Raw genomic sequence first — 27,605 nt, forward strand, 5'->3', positions numbered from 1 at the left:
TAGGTGCTATATCTCTTCATATTTATTCATTTTTAATAATTTTGTGCAGCTGGAACACACAGTACATGACAGAAACGGTATGTCATTTATCCAAGTAGTTGGAAGGCAGTGTGAATGAAGATCATTTCATTTATTGAACACAAATTAAACATTTTTGGTGGCTGACACATGTTGAAACATTAGATTACTGCTTAATTCAGTCAAAAATCATAATGTGTCTTCCTCCTGAGCATCAACCATTGTACCAAAGCATAAAATTTCACAATAAAATCAAATTATTTTGTTGTGGGTGATCTTGAAGAAATATGTGTTTGCAATATGTTTTACAGTAAAATTAACAGATTTTTATGCCTCAATAATTAACCATTTAGTTTGAGTTGCCTGATTTTTGGTGATCAATATTGCAGAAAAGGGGTAAAGGGAAAGAATAAGAAACTGCAAAGGTATAGTGTATTATCATTCTCCTGAACTTTTTGGATTCCAACAGTGTTAAAATTAAATTTAAAAATCACACCATTATTATTCATCACTTTACAGCACAGCATGTTAGAATTGTGAGTCCCTTGGAATTTGGGGAGAGAGTGGTGATTTATTCTTTTGAGTGTAGACATTTGGCCATGATAGAGTTCAATGATTTACATTGGTCTATTTTAGTTCTTTTAATCCTAGTAAATGTCTGAACATTTCCAGCATATTCTGCTGGTACCATTTCATTCCCCCTCTCCCCCTACACCACCCCCCCATCCCCATTCATCACCACCACCAACATCCCATTGTTTATTTATTATTTCCTTTCCATTTCTCCAATATTCTTGCATTTTCCATGTTTGGTCCTTTCTGTGTTGAGAAAGAAATTTAGGAGGATTTTCTTTGTGTGTATTGACCTTATGCTGTATCATGGACCTAATGGAGATAGACATGCCATATCTGGCTTCTGATGCAGCAACTTGTACTTATTGTTATCATGCAGTAAATTAGATCTTGTTGTCAGATAAGTATCTCTTCTCATTAAGACTCAATAGTGATTTATCGTCTTCCACTGCTCATCAGATAGGCCATTTGACTCAACACAGAAAGGAGGATTTTTGACAGCTCTTTACCTATCCTCAAGCAGTCAGTGGTTTGTACTGTGGCATATGACAAGAGAGAAAGGCATGTTGATGTCTAGATGGTACATAGTGCCATTTGACTCAACACAGAAAGGAGGATTTTTGACAGCTCTTTACCCTATCCTCAAGCAGTCAGTGGTTTGTACTGTGGCATATGACAAGAGAGAAAGGCATGTTGATGTCTAGATGGTACATAGTGCCAACAGGTTCAACAAACTAATTGATCCTTCAAATGTTCCTGAGATCTTTATTTTTGCAGAGTTTTCTGCATCTCTATTAAGCAGTTTGCCTGTTAAATATGTGATTGGAGTACCAATTGTTCACTCTTATTTTACTTTATTTATTCTTGCATGGGATGTGCACATGACTGGAAAGGATTGCATTTATTCCCATCCACAAGTGCCCTTGAATTGAATGATTTGCTGGGATCTGAATTGACAAATAGCCTAGATTGAGTAAGGAAAAGGCATAAGTGAACCAGATGCGTCTTAAAAGAAATAAATGATAGGTTCTTGGTTAACCCTACGAGACTAGTTTCACATTCAGATTGTAATGATTGAATTTAAATTTCACCAGGTGCTGTGGTGAGATTTAAACCCATGTGGCCATAGTGTTAACCTGGGCCTCTGAGCTACTAGTCCAGTAACATTATCATTAAACCACCAAATCCCAACTATAGTAAAATGCTTGTTTAACTTTCAGTTTTCTGTGATGAAGATGTTAACCCATATATTCACTTTGTGAATGCTGATGGATCTGCCATGTATTAATGCTGAAAAAGAATCAAAATAATTGCCGATGCATAATAATACTGGATTGATTACACATGTCTATCATTTCAAGCCCTAGAATTAAAGTGTGCCCAAATTTCTTTGCTGAGCAAATGAGTTTTCTGAGCAAGATTACTTCGATGGATCTTTTAGTCTTCCAACAAACAGTATATTGTTTGTGTTTTCCTCATAGATAATCAAAATGAATGGTCGATTAAATGCCAGTGTGGGTGGCAATGACATTGGAATAATTTCTACTCCAGTAGCTCCAGCTGCCTCAGTGGATTTCTCATCAATATCCAGCACTGCTTTATGAGAAACCTGATGAACCGAAATAAAAAAATAAGCAGGTTACAATTTCCAATTGTATTGTCAACAATTGTCATTGAAAGAAGTTTTAAAAAATCATTGGTAATCAGCTTCTTATACCCACAAAGCTTTTCAGCCCATCTTGCAATCTCAAATCTTCACACCATAACTCATGGGAATAGAAGTAGGCCATTCAGCTCATCGAGTCTGCTGCACCATTCAACAAGATCATGGCCGATCTGGTAAACCTCAAATCCACTTTCCTGTCTTTTCCCTATAACCTCTGATTCCATTATTGATTAAAAATCTGCTTATCTCAGTCTTGGATATACTTAACAATGCAACCTCTACAGATCTATGAAATAAAGAATTCCAGATTCACTAGCCACTATGAGGAAAAATATCCTCCTAATTTCTGCCTTAAATTGCCAACAGGTTATTCTGTGATTACGTCCTCTAGTCTTAGACTCTACAAATCAGAAAACAACCTTTCTGCATCTGCCCTGTCAAGTATGCTAAGAATCTTGTATATTTCAGGAGATCTTGCTAAAACTATATTTGGCATGAGTCAGACCACACCTGGAATACTGTGAGCAGTTCTGGTTCCTTATTTAAGGAAAGAAAAAACAGGCATTGGGGACAGTCCAGCTAAGGTTCATTACATCCAGTTATGGAAAGACCTCCTTATGAGGAGTGGTTGAATGGGTAGGATTTGCACTTGGTCAGGTTTAGAAGAACGAAAGGAAATCCTATTGAAATATAACTGAATGGGTCATATGTCTTATGGTCGTGAAAGATTCCCAGCTAGAACACATACAGCAGAATATAAGTGAGGTTTAAGATTATGTTTTTAGGAATAGAGAGTTTTAACTTTGCAATGCTGGAGGCTGAGGCAATACTTAAATAAGATATTTAAATGTTGTGGCACAGTGGCTCAGTGATTAGCACTTCTGCTTCATAGCCAGGGACCCGGGTTTGATTCCCGCCTCGGGTGACTGTCTGTGTGGAGTTTGTACATTCTCCCTGTGTCTGCGTGGATTTCCCTCTGGGTGTTCTGGTTTGCTCCCACAATCCAAAGATGTGCAGGTCAGGTGAATTGGCCATGCTAAATTGCCCATAGTGTTCGGTGTATTAGTTGGGGTAAACGTAGGGTAGGGAGAATGGGTTTGGGTAGGTTACTCTTTGGAGGGTTGGTGTGGACTCGTTGGGCCAAATGGCCTGTTTCCATACTGTAGGGAATCTAATTTAATCTATATATCAAACTATGAAGGCCTAGATGGAGTTGATAGAAAGGACCAAATTCCTTTAGCAGAGTTATCAATAAGGAGAGACAAAAAATGTAATTGGCAGAAGGATTACAAAGAATGGAGGAGAATTTTCTTCACTCAGGGTGAGCTGGGGTATGGGACTTACAGCTTTGATAAGGTGATAGATGAAGAAATCCTAATCACATTTCAAAGTTTGAAAAGGCAGTTGCAATGTCAAAAGAAAGACAATAATATGAACTAAGAACTGGAAAGTGGAATTAGGCTTTGGGTTTCTTCAGCCAACACAGACAGGATAGTTTGAATAAACTCCATCTTTGTTGTAAATTTTATGTTTCTCTTGATTTCTTTCCACTTGTGCAGTTAATTGATGGAAAGCTTCCAATTTCAATGGGAGTACCCTTGCCCTTAACAGACAGCTAGTAATGTTGTGGGTTTCCAGGGAACCCTTATCAAGTTATCTAATTGAATCAACAGCCAGAAAATTGTTCAGACTACAAATGTTTGTACATATCAACCAGGAGCAGGAGTTGGACATTCAGCTCCTGAAGCCTGCTCAACCATTTTTTAATTTCATGTCTAACTTGCCTATAACCTCAACTCTATTTTTCTACCTACCCAACTATAACCTTGGCACTCTTGTCAATCAAGACTTTATCTAATTCAGCCATAAAAATATTCAATGTCCCTGCTTTCACTACTCTCTGGGGATGATAATTCCACAGACAAACATGTTCTTGAGAGAAAAAGATCTCCTTATCTTTGTCCCAAGTTGGAGACCCTTTAATTTTAATCTGTGTCTTTTAATTCTAGTCTTTCCTAGAAGAAGCATTCTTTAAGTACCACTCTGTAAAGTCCCCTCAGAACATTGCTTCAATAGGGCTAGCTCACGTTCTCTAAACTTCAAGTGTTACAGGTCCAAATTGTGTAATCCTTCCTCATAAGATTATTGCTGCATTCTAGAAACCAGCAAAGTGAACCTTCTCTGAAATGCCTCCAGCACAATTATATTATCTCTTAAAAATCAAACTTAAAACCAAAACTCAACACAATACTCCAGAAGTGATTTCCACAATGCCCTTTAAAACTGTTGAAGTGTCTCCATACTTTTATATTCCCTGGCAATAAACAGAAACATTCCATTTGTCTCCCAGATCACTTGTTAGTATGAAAGTACAGCATCATATGGTCTCTGTACTAGAACATTCAAATCCCTCTGAACTTCAAAATTCTGTATTCTCTTCATTTACAAAGTAGGTTAATCTTCTATTTGTCCTCTCAAGTGAATAAGTTCTCATTTTCCCACATTACAGCCATCTGCTAAAAAAACGTCCACTCACTTAACTGACCTATATCCCTTTGTAGACTTCTCATGTCATCTTCACAATTTACTCTACTACCTTTAATGTCAGCTTTAAAATTTAGCAGCTATGGATTCTGCCTCTATATTCAAGTCATTGCAAATACACAAAGCTCAATCACCAATTCCAATGGTGCTCCACTAAATACAGCTTGTTAACCTGAAAATTACACACAATCATTTCTACTCCTTTCTTTTTGTTCACCAACCATTCCCCTATCCATGTTAATCTTCCTGGCTGCAATATGATATCTTATTTCATGTAGTAATCTTTGATATGGCACCTCATCAAACATCTTTTGAGAATCCAAGTAAAAGCACATCCACAGAGAATATGAACAAGGAACAAAAGTGGGCCACACCATCTTTGGAGTCTGCTCTGCTATTCAATGAGATCATGGTTGCTCTGACCTTAATTTCAACTCTACATTCATTCAAATTCCTGATAATTTTTTTATCCCATTGGTAACAACGAATCAACTTACCTCTATCTATTGCTACCTCAAAAATATTTAAAGATTCTGCAGTTATTGGCTTTTGAGAACCAGAATTCCATAGACTCACTTTGGGAGAATTCTTTTCCTTATCTGGCTTAAATGACAACCTCCTTACATTTAACAATAGTGCTAAGTTCTCCAATAAGAAGAAACATCCTTTCCACATCTATCCAGTCAAATACCCTCAGCATCTAGCGTTTCATTTAAGTCACCTGTGACTCTTCAAAACACCAAAGATACAGTTCTGTCCTGTCTAGACGTTCCTCACAAAGCAGTTTGCTCATTCCAGATATTAGTCAAGTAAAACTTCATTGAACTGCTTCCACTTCATTAACATTCTTCCATAAGTATAGTGACTAGTTCTGTACACAGTACTCCAGGTGCATCTCACTAATGCTCTAAACAGCCACAAAATGTGACAGCCATATCAATGGAGAAGTCTCAATACATCCAACAGTCCTGACCCAGCCAGCCTGAAGGTACTGCTTCCATCAGCATAACCCCAGCTAGCTGAAGAAGCAGCAGAGGACCCAGTCCCAATGCCATTTACAGACCTGCACAGCTCAAAGAGCTGAAAGTCTAACAGAGTCAGGACAAGGAGAGAATAAGTCCACCCTTCAGGATATTTAGAACTCTCCAACCAGCAAACACTCCTTTAAAAAGCCACACCTCAGGAATTGGTTCCCCTTTACCCATGTTATTTATTACTTTCTCAAATGACTAATTAGTTAAATCCAATTTTTCTTTCGCAATTCCGTGTTAGCTCCACTTGATCCATTAAGACTTTTAAAATAACCTATTATAACTGCCTAAACAATAAAATCTAACTTGGCTGTGGTTTCCTGTTGGCTCAGTCCATCCTTTCTTGTATAGACTATTTGCCAATCTGATGAGACCTTTTTAGAATGTAGGGAACTTGGGAAAATTACACTTACTACCTTACCAGACATTAATTTTAAGACCTTTGAATATAGGCCATCAGGTCCCTGGATTTATCAATCTTCAATTCCAATACTTTTTTCAACACTCTGTGTATAACTATTTAGATTCATCTTTTCTTGATGTATATGTATTTCTTGGGTGCCATTGATTTCTATCTTGTGAAAGCACAAAATGTCTGTTAATTGCTTCTACCATTTCCTCATTTCTCATTATTAATTCTCCAGACACACTGTCCAGAGGAACAATGTTCACTTTAGTTACTCTTTCCCTTTCAATTTCTTGTTGAAACTCTTGCTATCTGTTTCTATGTTTTTAACTAGCTTTTTCTCATACTCTATTTTTTTTCCCTTTTTTAGTCATTCTTTGCTGTTTTTTATCAAATTCTGTCCAATCATTTTGGTGATGGACTTAAATCTCAACCTCTTCACACTTTCGCAAGAGTTAAGTTTTTGATGGAAAAGATCATGGTTGGCCACCCTGCCATGCCAACAATTGAGGCCACAATATACATCAATGATTGGACAAAGGAATTGAATGTTATATCTCCAAATTTGCAGATGACACTAAACTGGGTGAAAGTGTGTGCTGTGAAGAGGAGGCCAAACTGCTGCAGAGTGACTTGGACAGACTGGCTGAATGGGTAAAATGCATGCAATATGTAATAGATCAATGTGAGGTTATCTGCTTTGGTTGCACAAACAGTAAGGCAGATTATAATCTGAATGATAGCAGTTTAGGAAAGGGTGAGATGCAATGAAATCTGGGTCATGGTGGAATAGTTGCTGAAAGTTGGCATGCAGGTGCAGCAGGTGATAAGGAAAGCTAATATCATGCTGACCTTCATAGCAAGAGGATTTGACGATAGGAGTAGGGATGCCTTACTGCAGTTCTACAGGATCGAAGGATGTGGTGTTGGAAAAGCAAAGCCGGTCAGGCAGCATCTGAGGAGCAGGAGAGTCGACGTTTTGAGCATAAGGTCTTCATCAGCTCTTTTTCATGACTGATGAAGAGCTTATGTTTGAAACATCAACTCTCCTGCTCCTTGGATGCTGCCTGATCGGCTGTGCTTTTCTAGGACGACACTCTTCGACTCTGATCTCCAGCATCTGTTGTCCTCACTTCCTGAAGTTATACAGGCCTTACTGAGGCTACATCTGAGTATTGTGTACAGTTTTGGTCTCCTAATCTGAGGAAGGACTTTCTTGCTATTGAGAGAGTCCAATGAAGGTTCACCAGACTGAATCCAGGATAGCAGACTGACATATGAAGACCGACTGGATCGACTGGACTTGTACTCACTGGAATTCAGAATAATGAGGGGGTAATCTCATAGAAATATATAAAATCCTGATGGGACTGGATCACCTAGATGCGGGGAAGAATGTTCATAATGTTGGGAAAGTCCAGAACTAGGGGTCACAGTTTAAAATAAGGGGTAAACCATTCAGGACCAAGATGAGGAAAAATGTCTCCACTCAGAGAGTATGAAACTGTGGAAAGCTATCACAGAAAGCTGTTGGGACCATTTCATTAGATATATTTAAGAGGGAGCTGGACATGACCCTTATGGCTAAAGGGATCAAGCGGTATAGAGAGAAAGTGGGAGTAGAATACTGAAATTGCATGATCAGCTATGATCATATTGAATGGTGGTGCAGGCTCAAGGGGCTGAATGGCCTACTCCTGCACCTATTTTCTCTGTTTCTATGTTTCTAATTTTCGGTTCATTTTAGCCAGCTCAATCTTCATAGTCTTGTTGTTTCCTTTATTTAAGTTTAAATGTTGGTCTTAGACCCGTATTGTTTATCCTCAACCTGAATGCAAAATTCACATGTTCTGATCACTGTTACCTAAAGGCTTCTTTACATAAGGTCATTAAATATTCCTATCACATTACACATTACCAGATCTAGAATAACATGTTGCTTTAAGAAACTGGCCTAAATATGAACTCATTTTGCTTTTCCAAGATATCCTTTTCCAATCTGATTTGTGCAATGTACATGTTGATTTAAATCATCCATGATTATTTTGGTCCCTTTCTTACATTGTTTCTTCCCATATACTCTGTTGCATAGAACAGCTTCTGTAAGGTGGAGTGGGGGGAAGGGAAATAAACTTCTTCCACTAGTAATTTCTTTCCTTTACTATTTCTTATCTCTACTAAATTGATTCTACATCTTGATCCTTTGAACTAATGTCATCTCTCATTATTGTACTAATGTCATCCTTAATTATAAGAGCAACCTTATCACCTTTTCCTGTCTACCTGACCTTCCAAAATTGTCAAATACATTCAGTAGTTTGATTTCATTTAGATAACAACAGCTGAAATTGATAGGCATGTTCTTAATTCCATATTAATTAATTTACACATACATCTGTTGCAAATGGCACCTGCCAGAATAACAGAAAATGTTTTCATCAGAATGAACTTACTTGTGAAACTTTTAGATTTTCACTTTCACTTATCCCAGACAGGTTGGCTGCAGATGTAAACAAATCTCTGACACCCATTTTCGCTAGGATATTTTTCAACCCATATGACAATGACAGCGACACTTTTGGAAATTGGAGAATACATTGTTGCCTGCTCAACAAATTATTGAAACGATGGGAGAAAGCAAACAAAAAGTTTTTTTTAAGCAAAAGGACTGGTACTGGTAGAAATATTAAAACTACTTCACATATTTAAATTGATTGAAATGAAATTTTAATTACTTGTGGTGAGCAAGTTGTTGGACCCATTCATCAAACTTTTCATGGGAAAGATTTTGCTCCACATGTTCTAGTTTCCCGTCTGCAGGCAAGATGGCGATCATTGATGCATTTCCAAGGTAAGGAAGTTTTATTACTTTACTGAAAAGATTGTAGTCAGATATCATACTGAACCGATTGGTTTGGCGCATCATTTGCACAGTTACGTCTGTAGTTTTGTTCACTTTAAATAATGTTTCTCGAGTCTGCGCTGGATCAAATGGATTCTCCCATTTTCCTGTTAAACATAAATTTGTCAGAGTTTGACAGAGTACATTCGACAGAAGAAGTCAGCCATAGTTAATTCTTAATGATTAATTCAGAAAAATAGTTGTAATTGGAAAGTATGTGTGAGAATATTGTTACAGTGTTAGGACACGTTTGTGCACTATATTATGCTAATAGCCAGAGTTATTGTCAATGACATCAGATGATGCCAGATCCCATGTAGCTGGAACATCAGGGAAGAATATTCTAATAAAGTCTTGCTAAAGTTTATCTTTATAAATTGTCAGCAAATGTTCACTGGTTTGCACCAGCACTGTTTCAGCTTTCTTCTATCAAAGGAACTCAGAATTCAGCTATGATACTAATAGAACTTGGAGCTTGAAATTCTGCACTGGCCCATTCACACTGAAACTGTGAGTGGTGGATAATGGAGCAGAATGCTCCATCAGGATTCTGTTCCCTGGAAAAGAAGCCAGGAAATTTCATTAAGATAGGTTATGGGTGATCTTCTGCCTGTCATTTCTACTTCACAGGGGGCATGTCTCAATAAATCCTAGAGTCATACAGCACGGAAACAGACCCTTTGCTTCAACTAGTCCACACCGACCATGTCCCCAAACTAAACTAATCCCACCTGTCTGCATTTGGCCCATATCCCTCCAGACCTTTCCTATTCATGTACTTATCCAAATGTATTTTAAAAATTGTAAATGTACCAGCATTTACCACTTCCTCTCGTAGTTCATTCCACACGCTAACCACTCACAGTGTAAAAAAAGTTGTCCCTCATGTCCTTCTAAAACTTTCTCCTCTCACCTGAAAAAATATGCCCCTTCGTTTTGAACTCCCCAATCCTAGGGAACAGACCCTCAGGATTTTATAAACCTTTATAACGTCACCCCTTGACCTCCTGTGCTCCAGTGAATAAAGTACTAGCCTATCCAGTCTATTTTTATAACTGAAACCCTCCATTCCTAGCAATATGCTAGTAAATCATTTCTGAACCTTCTGCAGTTTAATAATAACCTTCTTATAACAAGGCAACCAGAATTGCACACAATACTCCGGAAGAGGTCTCATCGAAATCCTGTGCAACCTTAACATGACGTCTCAATTCCTATACTCAAAGGTCTGAGCAATGAAGACATGCATGTTAAATGCATTCTTAATGACTCTGTCTACCTATGATGCAAAATTATGTATCTGAGCCCCTAGGTCTCCCTTTCTACACTCTACCCAAAGTCCGAGCATTAATTGTACAAATGCTACTCTTGTTTGTATTACCAAAATGCAATACCTCACAATTATCCAAATTAAACTCCATCTGCCACTCCTAAGCCCATTGACCTAATTGATCAAGGTCTTTTTGTAATCCTAGATAACCTTCTTTTCTGTCCACTATACCACCAATCTTGAGGTCATCCACAAACTTATTAACCATGCCTCCTATATTCTCATTCAAAGCATTTATATAAATGACAAGCAAAAGTGGACCCAGTACCAATTCCTGTGAAACATCGCTGGTCAAAGGCCTCCAGTCTGAGAAACAACCCTCCACCACCACCGTCTACTGTATCCAGTAGGCAAGCTCACCCTGAATCCCATGTGATTTAACTTTATTAATCAGTCTACCATGTGGAACCTCATCAAAGGCTTTACTAAAGTCCAAGTAAACAACATCTACCCTCATTATTCTTTTTGCTTACTTCCTCAAAAAACTCAAGTTTGTGAGACATGATTTCCCTCACACAAAACCAAGCTGACTAACCTTAATCCTTGCCTCACTAAATAAATGTACATCTTATTTTTCAGAATCACCTCTGATGTCAGACACAGGTCTACAGTTCCCAGGCTTCTCCTAACAGCTTTTCTTAAATAAAGGCACAACGTTAGCCACCCTCCAATTCTCTGGCACCTCACCTGTGATTATAAATGATACAAATATTCTTGTTAGGGCCCTGCAATTTCCTTCCTCACTTTTCACAACATTCTGGGATACACTTGATCAGGTCATGGAGATTTGCCAACCTTTACATTTTCTGAGACCTCTAACACTTCTGCTTCTTTGATGTGAGCTGTTTTCAAAATAGGAATATTTATTTCCCTGAGTTCTCTGGCCTCCACTTTGTTCTCCTCAGTAAAAACTGATGCAAAATATTCATTTAACATTTTTCTCATCTCATGAGGTTCAATACAAAGATAATCTTGTTGATCTTTAAGGGGCCCTATTCTCTCTCTAGTTGCTCTTTTGCTCTAAATATACTTGTAGAATCTCTTTGGATTATCCTTAACCTTATCTGTCAAGGATATCTCATATCCTCTCTTTGCACTCCTGATTTCCCTCTTAAGAATGCCCCTACACCCTTTATATCCTTCAAGAGATTTATTTTTATTTTCCTTTATTCATTCAGGGATGAGGGTGTTGCTGGTTAGGCAGCATTTATTGTCCATTCCTAATTGCCCTGAGGGCAGTTAAGAGTCAACCACAATGCTATGGATCTGGAATCCCATGTAGGCCAGACCAGGTAAGATTGGCAGTTTCGGTCCTTAAAGGACATTAGTGAACCAGATGGGTTTTCTCCGACAATCCACAATCCACATGGTCACCAATAGATTCTTTATTCCAGATTTTTAAAAATGAAGTCAAATTCCATCATCTGCAGTGGCGGGATTCAAACCCAGGTCCCCAGAACCTTATCTGCATCTCTGGATTAAGAGTCCAGTGATAATACCATTAAACCACTGCCTTTATTTGACAAGATTACAGTGCATTGAATGTAGCAGGCCATGGCAAAGCAAATATGTTGGCATAGAGTCAGATTTGCTAATCTGGGGAAAAGATGAGAGGAACATGAGCTATAGGAAACAGAATGATTCTAAGACTGAGAGCTCACAGTTGTGTGGATAGACTATAGGAGCTGGATCTGAGAACAGAGAAGGCACATAGAAGATTTGATAAAAGTATTTCAAGTCATGAGATAACTAGAGTAAACAAAGGGAAACTGTTTCCAATGGATGAAGGGCATGAATTCAAGGCAATTGGTAAAAAAGAATCAGATGACATTAGGAAAATAAATTATTTTATGCAGCAACTAATTAAGGTTAGGAATTCAGTGCATGATAGGGTGGTGGAATAGATTCATGGGTAGCTTTCCAAGGAAGTTTGGATATAATTTGAAAGAAAAAAATAGGGCATTGGAGCAAAAGTGGGGTTAACTGGATTGTTCTTTGAAAAACCTACTGCTGTCTTAATTGACTATACAAATTCACTCAATGCTGTGTTATTCTATAATTTTGGGATTTTTAGAGAAGATATGATTCTCCTCCGGAAAGAAATAGAACAACAAATCTCAGAACAAATAACAGACAATCTGATTGTAATGTCAATTATTTCATGAGCCTAGATGTCTAATCCCTTATGTTAGTTGTTATGCTGCAATATTTTCCCCAGAATGGTGTACCATGCTAAACAGAAAAGGTACAATCTGACCTTGAGGGTGAACAGCAGAATGACACTATCTATTATATGTATAACCATTACAGTATAAAAGAACATTATTTGATCCATTAGTGTTTTACCAGTATGTTTCCTTTGAAGTAGTTCTTTTCACAATGTGAGCTATTATTCTAATCCCACATTCCTGCTTGTTTCCCATGCCTTTCAATATTTCTATTTTCCAAGCATTGATTTCACTACTTTTTATAAGTGTTTATGGATTCTACTGCAACTAATATTCAGCAGGAGTTCCAAAGTCGAATTTCCCTGTAAAAGTTACCGTTCAATCTTTGTTTTAAATTAGGTTTTATGAATAGACTTTCAGAAGATGCGGATCAAAAATTGCTCTTGTGGTGCAAAGCTCACCAAAGATTTGTAGCTTTGTATATTTATGTAGATTATCAGCAAAGTAGATTTTGCTAAAAGACAGTTAAGAGTTTAATTTTAAAAGGCAAAATCTCCAAAGTAATAATCTTTGGATTACAACCTGAGCCACGAGCAAATTGACATATTGTGGATAAAGTCAAAATGTATGCTGCTGGAAAAGCACAGCCGATCAGGCAGCATCCAAGGAGTAGGAGAGTCGACGTTTCGGGCATAAACCCTTCATCAGGAATGTTGAGGAGGGGGTGTGGAATGTGTGCAAGGGGGCCGAGAGATAAATAAGTGGGGTGTGGGGCTTGGGTGGCTGGTAGCTAGGGAAGTGATAGGTGGATACAGGTGGGAGTGATGGTTATAGGTCAGAGTGGGGGGTGGAGTGGATAGGTGGGAAGAAAGAGGGATAGATAGGACAGTTCAAGGGTGATGCCGAGTTGGAGGGTTGGATCTGGGATAAGATGGGGGAGGGGAGATGAGGAAACTGGTGAAATCAATGTTGATGCTGTGTGGTTGGAGGGTCCCAAGGTGGAAGATGAGGCGTTCTTCCACCAGGCATCGGGTGGCTTAGATTTGGAGGTGGAGGAGCCCAGGACTTGCATGTCCTTGGCGGAGTGGGAGGGGGAGTTGAAGTGGTTGACCACAGGGTGGTGGGGTTGTTTAGAGCGTGTGTCCCAGAGATATTCTCTGAGAACATCTGTTCTCTCTCCCGGTCCTTCTTCACTACCAAATCCGAGCCACTCGATGTCTGGAGGAAGAACGCCTCATCTTCTACCTTGGGACCCTCCAACCACACAGCATCAACATCAATTTCACCAGTTTCCTCATCTCCCCGCCCCCCCACCTTATCCCAGATCCAGCCCTCCAAATCGGCACTGCCCTCTTGGACTGCTCCTGCCTGTCCATCTTCTTTCCCATCTATCTGCTCCACCTTCTGCTCTGACCTATCACCATCACCCCCCACCTGCATCCATCTCTCACCTTCCTACCTTCCCCACCCCCTCCTATTTATCTCTCAGCCCCTAGGGCACCCCCAACCCCCGCCACATTCCTGATGAAGGGTTTATGCCCGAAACATCGACTCTGCTGCTCTTCAGATGCTGCCTGACCTGCTGTGCTTTTCCAGCACCACACATTTTGAGACTGATGTCCAGCATCTGCAGTCCTCACTTTCTCTTATATTGTGGATAAAATCAAGGACTTCAGTGCATGGCTCAAAGATTGGTGTGGGTAGAATAGCCTTCCACTCATGGGGCTGTTCTGGTGGAATGGGCTTCACTTGGCCTGTGCTGGGACCAGTGCTCTGGCTAATCAGATGACAAGAGCTATGGAGAGGACTTTAAACTAATTAGAGGGGGGAGTGTTGGGGGAGAGGTGGAAAGTAGACTTACATAGCAAGAGATTGCGGCAGACTTACAGGGTAGCAATTTGCATAATGGTACCCAGGAAGGGACTGAGTATATAAACATAGAGGAAAAGTAGTAAATATGGTGAAAGGGGGACATAACAGTAAAAATGTGTGTAGTATTCAAAACAATATGGATGAAATAACTGCACAAATTCAATTTAATACATGCGATCTTCTAGCCACTACTGTGATGTGGTTACAAGGAAATCAAAGCTGGGAACTAAATATTCGGGGGTAAGAGATTTTTCAAATGTCACACAGGAAGGAAAGAGTGGCAGAGTAGCATTGTTAGTATGGGTTGGGATAAATATGACAGCAAGAAATTACCTTGAATCGAACCATATAGAGTCAATATTAGCGGAGGTAAGAGAAAGGGAATGAAGACACCGGTAGGAGAAGTCCATAGACCCCTTAACAATAACTATGTGCTGGGACAGAGAATAAATCAAGAGATAATGAAGACATATGCCAAAGACAGTACATTAATTATAGGTGTCTTTTTAATTTTCTTGGAATTGGGATAGTCAGATTGGCTAAGGAAGCCATGCGGAAGAATTCAAGGTGTGTATTTGGGACAGTTTCCTCAATATTGTAGATTCAGTCAGGGATTTGACTATCTTGAATCTAGTGGTGTGTAATGAGGCAGTTTTAATACATGATGTCAGAGTAAAATATACTCTTGACTCTGATCTCCAGCATCTGCAGTCCTCACTTTCTACTAGAATAAAATATCCCTTTGGAAACAATGACTATAACATGGTCAAATTTATCAATCAGTTTGACAGGGAAGAACTTGAGTCAGAAACAACAAGATCTGGTTTAAATAAGGGTATTACAATGTTAGAGCTCACTGGAACAAACTGGGAAAGGAGTCTAGCAGCAGAGACAATTGAGGAACAATGGTAGACTTGCAAGAAAATAGTTCATAGCTCACAGTGAAGACATTATTCCAGTGAAGAAGCATGGTTCTAGGAAAGGGATATACTAACCATGCTTAACTGGGGAAGTTAAAGATAGCATCAAACTGAAAGAAAAAACACATATAATGTGGCAAAGATTAGTGGTAAGCTGGAGGTTTGGGAAAATTGTAAAAACCAACAAAAGCTAACCAAAAAACAAAGAGAAGACGAAAATAAACTTTGAGGATAAACTTGAAAGGAATATCAAAATGCATAGTAAAAGCTACTTTACGTATATAAAAAGGAAGAGAGAAGTCAAGGCAAACATAGGTCGCTTTAGAGAATAAGGCTTGGGAAGCATTAATGAGGAGGCAGAAAATGGCAGAAAATACATCAGCCTTGACATTAGAAGACACTAATAGCATCCCAAAATTATTAAATATTCAAGGAGCAAAAGAAGAGGCAATAAGTACATTGATAATTACTAGAGGAAAAAGTGTTTGAGGAAACTAACGGGCATAAAGACTAGTAAGTCCTGATGGGATGCAGCCAAGGATATTGAAGAAAGTAGTTACAGAGGTAATGGTTGCACTGGTAGTAAACCTCTTGGAATTCTTTGATTCCAGAAACATCCCAGAGGATTAGAAAGCTGCCAATGTAACACTTTTATTCAGAAATAGAGGAGACAGAAGTTAGGAACTCTACAGGCAAGTAGCTTAATAGCTGTTATGGGGAAGTGTCAGAGTCTGGTATACAGGATACAATAACAGAGCATTTAGATATATACAATAAGATTAAACAGAGTCAGCTTAGCTTCATGAAGGGGAAGTCATGACTTACAAATTTACTACATTCTTTGAGAAAGTAACAAGCAAGGGGAAGCAATGGATGTAATTTGGATTTTCAGAAGGTATTTGATAAGGTGCCAAACATTAGGCTACTTCATGATATCACACGGTGATGGGAGTAGTATATTCACATGGATAGAGGATTGGATAATTAATACAACACAAAGTTGGAATAAGAAGGGAATTTTCAGGGTGGCAATCTCAAATTCATGGAGTGCCACAGGGATCAGTGTGGGACCACAGTTATTTACATTATGTATTAAATTCTTGGATGCAGAAACTGAATGTACTATAACTTGTGGATGAGACAAAAATAGGCAAATGGTGCAAAAACTAGCAGATGGAATATAATATGGGGAAGTATGCACTTTGCCAGAAAGAATATTGGAACAGAATATTATTTAAATGGGGAAAGACTGCAGAAAGCTATAGAAGAAAGCTTTGGGAGTCCTTGTCCAAAAATCACCAAAACAGCTTAGCATCTGAATTCGTCAGCTAATGGGGAAGGCAAGTGGAATATATAAGTAGGGATGTTTTCCTAAACCTACAAGGCACTGGTCAGCCCATAGCTAGAATACTATGAATAGTTTTGGGCCCCTTACAAGTAAAGGAAAAATTGGAGGAAGTCCAGTGAATGTTCCCTCAGCTGATAATGGTATGGAGGACTGTCTTATGAGAAGAGGTTGAGTAAATTGGGCCTGTACAAGATTCTTAGGAGACTTGACAGAGTAGATACAGAAAGATTGTTGCCCCTTATGGGAAAATCTAGGATAAGTGGGCATACTCTTCGGATAAGATGTGACACATCTTAAGACAGTTGAGGAGGAATTAATTCTGTCAGAGGTTGTGAATCTGTGGAATTATTTACTAATAATTTACTAAGGATTTTTGAGGTTGAGTCATTAAGTATATTCATACAGAATAGACAGATTTTTAATCTGTAAGGGAATCAAAAGTGATGAAAAAAGGCAGGAAAGTGGAGTTGAGTATTATCAGAACAACCATGATCTTGTTGAATGCTAAGACAGACTCAGTGGGTTGAATGACCTTCTTCTCTTGTGGCCTAATGTGTGTGATGCACTTTAATAGGAGGAATTTTGAAAACAGTATAAAATAGAGGATGCAATTCTAAATGGAGTACAGGACCAGAGGACCCTGAGTGCATGTGTGCAGAGATCATTGCCTGGACTAGTAGGGAGAGCAGTTAATAAATTAGACAGTGTCCTCAGCTTTATTAATAGGGGCATAGAGTTGAATTTGTATAAGACACTTGTTATACCTTTACAGGTGTATTGTATGCAGTCGTGGGTGCTACATTATAGGAAATATGTGAATGCATTGGAGAGAATGCAGAAGCAATCTACACAAATGGCTCCAGAAGTGACGCTAGTTTGAAGAAGTCAGGACTGTTCTGTTTGGAGAGAAGAAGTTTGAGAGGAGACTAATGGAGACTTTCAAAATCATGAGTGGGCTGGATGGAGTAGGTAGGGAGAAGCTGTTCCTGCTCATGACAAGAACAAGAAAGAGAAGGCATAGATTTCAAGTGATGTGCAAAAGAAGGCAAGGTGGTAAGAAGCTTTCACACAGTGAGCAGTTAAGGTATGGAATGCACTTCCTGGAACTATTGTGGAGGCAAGTAGGATTGAATGGATAGTCTGCACGGGTATGGGAAAAATGCAGGAGATTGGCACTAGATAATGGTGCTTGTTGGAAGGGACAACAGATGGAATGCCCTCCTTCTGTACTGTAATAAATCTGTGATTGTTGTGATTTTGAGCTCTTCAACCATCTTGTTTTTCACGTTAGCTTATTTCATTTGAACTGCATAATGGCTAGTTCACATCTTTAATGTCAATGTCCCCATCAATAAATAATCTAAGTGCCTATGAGGTTGATTGCACTTTAGTTCATTATAAAACTGGAAAAGGGGCTCTTCCGATCAGCCTTTATATCAATATTACATGATGATAAAGTCCAATTTCACTGAACTAAATGTAAATGAAATTGTAGATGTTGTTAGTTAAAGTTTCCATAATAAATATTTAAATAAAATTATTGATACCTGTTACATTTATAAAGCAGAAGAATTTCTATCAAATGATTAAAACAGATCTTTATATTGTGCAAAATATCAACAAAGGTGTTTAACTATTTTCACATTACGATCATAGATTTTATAATAGTTGATGCATTACATACAAAACATTCAACAATAAAAATTATGTATCTTTAAAAAAATGTATCAACAATAAAAATTGATTTACCTTTAAAAAAGATGTAATTAATTAGCATTAGTTTGGTTGAACGGTCAATTGTGTCAAACATGTTTTTAATTTTCCCTTTTGTCATCTTTTTCACATAATCATTCAGCTGTAACCTGGCATTTTCAGGATCCAGATTGAAATCTAGAGAAAACACCTCAGCATTGTAAAACTTCTTGGACTCATTTAGAAAGCTTGGCAACACATCATAGCCTTTTTGAATATGAAGAGAGTTTCCCATTAATAGCTGAAGCTCATTTTGTTCTGCCATCAGGGACTGTAAGAGTTGCTTGTAGTCCCTGTTCATTTCAGCTATTCTTTCCTCTGTCATACTATCAAGGTGAAGTCCCTTGAAAAGCTGCTCACGTGTCACAGATCTGGTACCCAGAGACAATAAGGCTAAAGCGGTGGAAATACTCATAGGGGAGAAGAAAATATTGGAAGTAGTCTGGTTAGCAATTTCTTTGTAGAGCTGAAAAGCAAAATCAGTGTTTGCAGAAGAAATCATTGCCAAAGCAGATTCTTGCCCATGATTTTGAAGGTCTTCTGCATGGTTGACATGTTGTTTCTTCTTTGTTGCAGAAACGTCTGTTCCAGTGACAAGAGTAACGACTAATAGCAAAATTACAGGAGGGAGCATGGCTTCTATCAATTCTCTTGCTTTCAAGGCTCCTGTTTTCAATAGAAGAACAGTTAAATATTTCATAGTTTATTTCTTTTTCCATCTTCTTTATAAATTACTTTTTCTGAGGCAAACCCCACTCCCTACATTCCCCATGCTGTAATTTACCATGTTGAAATATTGGGAAGTTATCTCTTCCCAGACTTCTGAAAATGAAATTTCAACTCTTCTATTGAGAAGAATTCACCAACAAGAAGAATAATTGCATTTATATAAAGTTAAAAATCACACAACACCAGGTTATAGTCCAACTGGTTTAATTGGAAGCACACTAGCTTTCGGAGCGACGCTCCTTCATCACCTGATGAAGGAGCGTCGCTCCGAAAGCTAGTGTGCTTCCAATTAAACCTGTTGGACTATAACCTGGTGTTTTGTGATTTTTAACTTTGTACACCCCAGTCCAACACCGGCATCTCCAAATCATGCATTTATATAGAGCACTAATATAGCAAAACCTACTAAGTGTTTCACAGTGTTGTGAACAAGTATGACATGAGTCAAATAAGGGGAGATAAGGTCAGATGACCAAGTCATTGGTCAAATAAATAAGATTCTAGGGGTGTATGGGTGTTGATTTACTCATTAGATCTCCAAATAGCTTAGAGTGCAATATTATGGGTAGGTGTACGTTTTACAAAACTCTTTCACATCAGTTTGGCTGCAGGCAGTACTTACTGGTATGATTTCAGTGGATGAAAAATTATGGACAGCATGCCCACTGTTATCTAACATATATTAGGTGAATATAACCATCTACTAGTGATGCAGGAACTTTCAACATTTACTGTAAAGCATTATTAGAAGATTGAGAAATTGGAATATCTGTCCACTACAGAATTCAATGGTCAGCAGTCATTTTGTGATTGAAAAAAACTCTAATTAGAGAGCTCTGCAAGGATTCAGAACTAATTTGAAATCACACATTAGGTAATCGTACATTCTTAAGATCATGAACATTATCAGTCGTTCCCAAAGATGTTGGCCGCATCCATTTTAGAATTGTTTAAAAGTCCATTATCAATTTTTTCAACAATCATTATACATTTAAATCATTCTTTTCTATGTCACAATCATTCTCAGCTTCAGTCATGTACTGCTCTTCAAATTGTACTGCTATGCTGACACTGTTTTTACTTCAATAGGACATTCTTTTTGAACATGTCGATCTCTTGTGTTGCTGCCCTGCACCCCCAACATTAGATTGCTTGTTGTATATATTTCCTACATTCAACTGTTAGAGGCCAACTTTTCAACAACTGTCTTTTGTAAGTCCATCTGATCTTGTTATCTTGCTTCACTCGCAATGGACAAATAGTTGGGAAATTGCTGTGATGATAATATTAATAACAAACACCATAAACTCTACTCATGAGCGACTTTGTTCTTCAGTAACAAATTTACAACACAATTTACTGCACAAAATAAGCAGAGAACGTTGCATATAATGTCTTTTTGTCTGATATATTACTTGATTTTTAATAAGGTTCTGTGATCCATGAATATATTATGGATAATCTAAATTACATGCTTAAAAAGTCATTTCAGAGAAACTGTCAATCCCCTCCCACCAGTTTGATGGAGGCCGATTCATGATAATTAGCTGTTCAACATTTTTATTGACGTTTTCCATGGAGCAACATAAAAATGACACTGATCATGTAATGTCGTAAGTCATTCACACCATAATTTACAATGGTATCTATACCATAACAATGACAGACTATTGAAGTACTATTGCTAGTCTTAAGAAATGTTGACCTTTTTAAAAATAAGATGAAGCAACAGTTGAAGAAGCAAATGATAGAGGCTGTACACAATAGAACAGCAGAAAAAAATTAGTCAAATACGTTACTGGTTACTGTAGTTTTTACAACTCCACAACATTCCATTTTCTTCAACAGCATTCTTATCCTTAGCTACTAATTAGAGGTAGAGAGAGTAGAGATAAAAAAAGTTCAGGAACAAAGCTTTTCTTTGCAAAAATAGTGGGTCAGAATTTGCTGAAAAAGTAATAATGCATGAGCTACACACACCATTATTAAAGCTTTAAACAAACAGTTAAGTCTTTACGAATTGCAAATCGACTAAAGTTGTTGAGCAATTTGTGACGCTTGCCCTGGCTTTGCATAAACAGCACCTCCAATTTTATATCCGTGTGATTTTCCTGAAGTTGCTGCACTCGCATTCTAATTATCTATTTTAGCATACCACAAATAGTTAACTTTAATAACAGCATAAGTCCCCTGAAATATTGAAGCATTTGTTAAGGACAGGCAATTAAATTTTTTGAGCCAGAAAGTGAATCATTATAAATATGGAGTTGTGTTCCTTTTTAGTTCTGAATTATTTTGAGATGTTAGAATTGTTGAATTAAATTAACATTTTTTTCTTATTTGACATTGCTGCCTCCTCTTTCCTTTATGTTTAATGTTTCTTCTCTTCTCCTCAGTATTTACATTGTAAAAGGGCAATGTTAGTTGAGAATATGGAGTTACAGGCTACAAGATTAGATGGGATTGAGGTTGAGAAAGAGGAGGTTTTAGCAACTTTGGAAGCTCTAAAAATAGATCCGATCCCCTGGCTGGATGGGATTTATCCTTGGATTCTCTAGGAAGCCAGGGAGGAGATTGCAGAGCCTTTGTCTTCGATCTTTATGTTATCATTGTCGATAGGAGTAGTGCCAGAAGACTGGAGGAAAGCAAATGTTGTTCCCTTGTTTAAGAAGGGGAGACGGTACAACCCTGATAATTATAGGCCAGGGAACCTTACTTCACTTATTGGTAAGGTGTTGGAAAAGGTTATAAGAGATAGGATTTATAATCATCTGGAAAGGAATAATTTGATTAGGGATAGTCAACACGGTTTTGTGAAGGGTAGGTTGTGCCTCACTAACCTTAATGAATTCTTCAAGAAGGTGCCAAAACAAGTGGATGAAGGTAAAGCAGTTGATGTGGTGTATATGAACTTCAGTAAGGCATTTGATAAGGTTCCACATGGTAGGCTATTGCACAATACACAGAGTTTTTGGATTGAACATGGTTTAGTGGTTTGGATCAGAAATTGGCTAGCTGAAAGAAGCCAGAGGGTGGTGATTGATCGGAAATGTTTATCCTGGAGCTCAGTTACCAGGGGTGTGCCACAAGGATCTGCTTTGGGGCTCCTGCTGTTTATCATTTTTATAAATGATTTTGTTGTGGGCATGGAATGACAGATTAGTAAGTTTGCGAATGACACTAAGGGAGGCAGGGTTGTGGATAGTGCTGAAGAATGTTGTGGGTTACAGAGGGACTTAGATAAGATGCAGAGCTGGGCTGAGAAGTGGCAAATGGAGTTTAATGTGGAGAAGTGTGAGGTAATTCACTTCAGAAGAAGTAACAGGAATGCAGAGTACTGGCTAATGGTAAAATTCTTGGCAGTGTAGATGAACAATGAGATCTCGGTGTCCAGGTGCATAAATTCCTGAAAGTTGCCACCCAGGTTGATAGGCTTGTTAAGAAGGCATATAGTGTGTTGGTGTTTATTGGTAGGGGGATTGATTTTCAGACCCATTAGGTCATGCTTCAGCTGTACAAGACACTGGTAAGGCTGCACCTGGAGTATTGCATACAGTTCTGGTCACTACATTGTAGGAAGGATGTGGAAGCTTTGGAAAGGGTTCAGAGGAGATTTACTAGGATATTGTCTGGTATGGAAAGAAGGTCTTATGAGGAAATGCTGAGGGAACGGAGGTTGTTTTCGTTGGAGAGAAGAAAGTTGAGAAGTGACTTAATCGAGACATATAAGATAATCAAAGGGTTATATAGGGTAGGCAATGAAAGCCTTTTTCCTCGGATGGTGAAGGCTAACAGGAGGGAACATAGATTTAGGACCAATATTAGGGGTAGTTTCTTCACTCAGAGAGTAGTAGGGGCTTGGAACAGCCTGCTTGCAACAGTAGTAGACTCGCTGATGTGATATGCAGGTCAGGTGAATTGGCCATGTTAAATTGCCCATAATGTTAGATACATTAGTCAGAGGGAAATGGGTCTGGGTGGGTTACTCTTCGGAGGGTCGGTGTGGACTGGTTGGGCTGAAGGGCCTGTTTCCACACTGTAGAGAATCTAATCGAAAAAAAGGGCATTTAAATAGGCATTGGACATACATATGGATAATAATCAAATGGTGTAGGTTAGATGGACATCAGGTTATTTTCACAGGTCGGCACAACATTGAGGGCCGAAGGGCCTGTACTGCGCTGTAATGGTCTATGTTTCTATGTTTGTCTTTCTTTTGAACCTAAATTGATCTGAAGAAGAATCATACTGTACTCAAAACATTAATGCTCTCTGCACAGATTCTGGTTCACTTGCTCAGTTTCTCCAGCATTCTCTGGTTTTAGTTTGGATTTCCAGGACCTGCAATATTTTGCTTTTATTGACGTTAAATTCACCTATTCTAATTTACCCATATTTTTCTGTTATTTCCCAATTCCTTAAATATCTGTCTGTCATCTGTTATTTAACGATGTTATAACTACTTCATCGATCTCTTATGAGCTCACGATTTTCGCAACTCTGTGGGCGAAACTTTTAATACCTAAACATACACAAAAAACTTTCCAAAAAAATCTGCCCACTATGTGGGATTCTGCGCTCCATGATCTAGGGAGTCTAGAATGTGATGGGCATGATTCTTCCAACAGTGCTTCCTGCGAGTACAAAACTCTCGACAAAAACAATTCTATCACCAAAAGAATTCATCATGAGCTATGAAAGGAAAATATAGGTCACAAAACTGTGAAGTTGATGAACTGGCTCTTGAGTTCAAAAATTTAACTTCAAATCCCAATGGAAACTAAACTTGTTTGTCAAATTGCAAATCAGCAATTCTTTCACATTGATGAATTCAATTAAATTAACAACTTGGAGCACAGGACAACAGAGTCACTCCATTCTCCATTCTATGGAGATAGGACTGACTTAAGCTTTAGGGCTTCTTTATATTATTTCTGTTAATGACTGTTAACTAATACTTTATATGTGAACATTTCCTCTGGAATTTTCAGCATTCTTTAAATTAAACCCAGAGTTTAGTGAAAAAAATGTTAATTTCATAGCGTTAGAAAAAAATGTTGTCTCATTCATAATTAGTGCAAATCTGGAGCTATCCAGTAGAACAAAGAACAAAGAACAGTACAGCATGCGAATTGGCCCTTTGGCCTACCAAGGTTGTGCCAACACGTGATGCCTTCTTAACTGCTCCCCCCACCCCCGAAAAGCCTTTTGCCTCTATACTGTCCTTTTCCCTCTATTCCCTACCTCTTCATATATCTATCAAGGTGCCTCTTAAACATTGCTATTGTATCGACCTCCACTCCCTCTTCTGGCACTTACCACCTCTGTGTAAAACCCTGCCTCTCTCATCTCCTTTGAACTTGCCTCTTTTTACCTTAAACGTAGTAATTGATATCTCTCCCCTCGGCAAAAGACTGATTATCCATTCTACCCAAGCGCCTCATATGTTTGTAAATGTCAATCGGGTCACCCCTTATCCTTTGATATCCAAGTGAAAAAAATCTGATTTTGTCCAATCTCTCCTCCTAGCTAATATCCTCCAAACTAGGCAACATCCTTCTAAACTATTTCTGTACCCTCTCCGACTCCGTATTGTTCTGATAGTGTGGCAACCAGAACTGTACACAATATTCCAAATGTGGCCTAACCAAAGTTCAATAAAGTTGCAATATGACTTGCCAATCTTTATACCCTATGCCTTGACTGGTGAAGGCAAACATACTATATGTTTTCTTGATCACTTTATGCCTAGATCCCTCTGTATTTTAATGCTACTAAGAGTTCTGCTATTTACTGTACAATTCCGATCTGCATTATACCTTCCAAAATGCATTGCCTTGTATTTATCCAGATTAAACTTCATATGCCATTTTTCCTTCCAAACTTTCAGCCTATCCATAACCTGCTGTATCCTGTGGCAATCCTCCTCACTATCCGCAGCTCCCATGCACTTTGTGTCATCTGCAAATTTATTAATCAGGCCACCTACATTCTCCATGAAATCATTTATATCTATTACAAAGATCAGATGTCCCAGCACTGATTCTTGTGGAACACCACTGGCCACAGAATTCCAATCTGAAAAATACCCTTCCACTACTACTCTCTGCCGTCTGTGACTAAGCCAGCTCTATATACATCTTACCAGCTCACTGCAGATCCTTTGTGTTTTCATCTTTTATATCAGCCCCTGTTATGAGGGACCTTGTCAAAAGTCTTGTTAAAATTCAATAGACAATAGACAATAGGTGTAGGAGTAGGCCATTCTGCCCTTCGAGCCTGCACCACCATTCATTATGATCTCCATAACTCTTGATTCCACTATCCTTGAGAGCTCAATCCAACTCTTTCTTAAACGAATCCAGAGACTGGGCCTCCACTGCCTTCTGGGGCAGAGCATTCTACCTGCCCACCACTCTCTGGGTGAAGAGGTTTCTCCTCATCTCTGTCCTAAATGGCCTACCCCATATTTTTAAGCTGTGTCCTCTGGTTCAGGATTCACCCATCAGCGGAAACATGTTTCCTGGCTCCCGAGTGTCCAATCCTTCTCAATCAGATACATCTCAATCAGATCCCCTCTCAGTCTTCTAAACTCAAGGGGATACAAGCCCAGTCACTCCAATCTTTCAACATAAGATAGTCCTGCCATTCCAGGAATTGACCTCGTGAACCTACGCTGCACTCCCTCAATAGCCAGAATGTCTTTCCTCAAATTTGGAGACCAGAACTGCACACAATATTCCAGGTGCGGTCTCACCAGGGTCCTGTACAGCTGCAGAAGAACCTCTTTGCTTCTATGCTCAATCCCTCTTGTTATGAAGGCCAGCATGCTATTAGCTTGCTTCACTACCTGCTGTACCTGCATGCTTGCCTTCATTGACTGGTGTACAAGAACACCCAGATTTCTTTGTACTGCCCCTTTACCTAACTTGACTCTAAATTGGGTAGTAATCTGCCTTCCTGTTCTTGCCACCAAAGTGGATAACCATATATTTATCCAATTAAACTGCATCTGCCATGCATCTGTCCACTCACCTAACCTGTCCAGGTCACCCTGTAATCTCCTAACATCCTTGTCACATTTCACCCTGCCACCCAGTTTTGTATCATCAGCAAATTTGCTAATGTTACTATTAATACCATCTTCTATATCATTAATATAGAATTCATATAGACAACATCTACCACCTATTGACAATCATCTTTGTCACCTCCTCAAAAAACTTAATCAAGTTTGTGAGACATGACCTTTCCCTCACAAAGCTGTACTGCCTATTTCTATTAAGTCCATATTTCCTTGAATGTTAATCCTTTCCCTAAGAATCTTCTCCTACCACTGACGTAAGGCCCACTGGCCTGTAATTTCCCAGATTATCCCTGTTGCCTTTCTTAAACAAAGTAAAAACGATGGCCATTCTACATTCCTCTGTCACCTCTCTTGTGACTAAATAGTGTACAAGGACTTTGCACGAGGCCCCAGAATTTTCCTCATTTGCCTCCCTCAACATTCTGGGACAGGTCCTGGAGACTCTTCTACTTTAAATCTTTTCAAAACACTGAACACCACCACTTTTTTATGTCAACATACCCTAGAATATCAGCACCCACCATGTCATTCTCCTTTGTGAACACTGATGCAAAGTATTCATTAAGGACCTCACCCACGTTCTCTGACTCCAGGCATAAATTCCATCCTTTGTACTTGAGTGGATCTACTCTTTCTATAGCTACCCTCTTGCTCCTTACATACATTAAAATGTCTTGGAATTTTCCTTAATCCTGTTTGCCAAAGACATTTCATGGCCTCTTTTAACACTCCTAATTCCTTGTTTGAGTTCTTTCCTGCTATCTTTGTACTCTTCAAGAGCTCTGTCTTCAGTTTCGTAAACCTTAAATATGCCTGCTTTTTCTAATTGACTAAGGACATAAGACCTAACAACATTACACTCAATACACATAACAACACTCATTACAAAGCTGTTCATTAATTGTTTCCTGTCTTACTAAAATGCATCATAATATTCTGCAAAATGATTTGTTGAACAACTTACCAATTGTTTCAGGACCTACTTATTCACTGTTCTCTGCTCAAATCAATCCACAATTTGTGATATACTGTTCTCTTGTTTTCTGTTTGAAAATGTGATATGTTGAAATGCTGTTAGACAGACTTTGGTTTGACAGGGAGGGTACTTAATGTCAATAACCCTGTTGTTTGCTCGATACACAAGCATCGTTTGCAAATATCTTTAATCTGTTACTCATTAATGATTAATCTGCTATTTTAGAGGTACAGCTTTTCTATATTTTTAAAAATGAACATTTGCTATTAATTATTTAACTTAT

The 27,605-nt window shown here is 38.5% G+C and overlaps 1 protein-coding gene across 1 annotated transcript; it reads right to left on the reverse strand.

Moving 5' to 3' along the window:
• On the reverse strand, positions 1-27,445 carry LOC122553492 (alpha-1-antiproteinase-like). Its single transcript, XM_043697321.1, has 5 exons — positions 27,311-27,445; positions 18,528-19,196; positions 8,974-9,247; positions 8,692-8,842; positions 1-2,200 (listed from the first exon to the last, which is right to left on the reverse strand). Exons 2-5 carry the CDS (start codon positions 19,162-19,164, stop codon positions 2,012-2,014), a joined length of 1,251 nt encoding a protein of 416 aa, XP_043553256.1. The 5' UTR covers positions 19,165-19,196; positions 27,311-27,445; the 3' UTR covers positions 1-2,011.
• Between the last annotated feature and the right edge of the window lie 160 nt (positions 27,446-27,605).

This window comes from Chiloscyllium plagiosum, chromosome 10, assembly GCF_004010195.1.
Source record: "Chiloscyllium plagiosum isolate BGI_BamShark_2017 chromosome 10, ASM401019v2, whole genome shotgun sequence".
NCBI lineage: Eukaryota > Metazoa > Chordata > Chondrichthyes > Orectolobiformes > Hemiscylliidae > Chiloscyllium > Chiloscyllium plagiosum.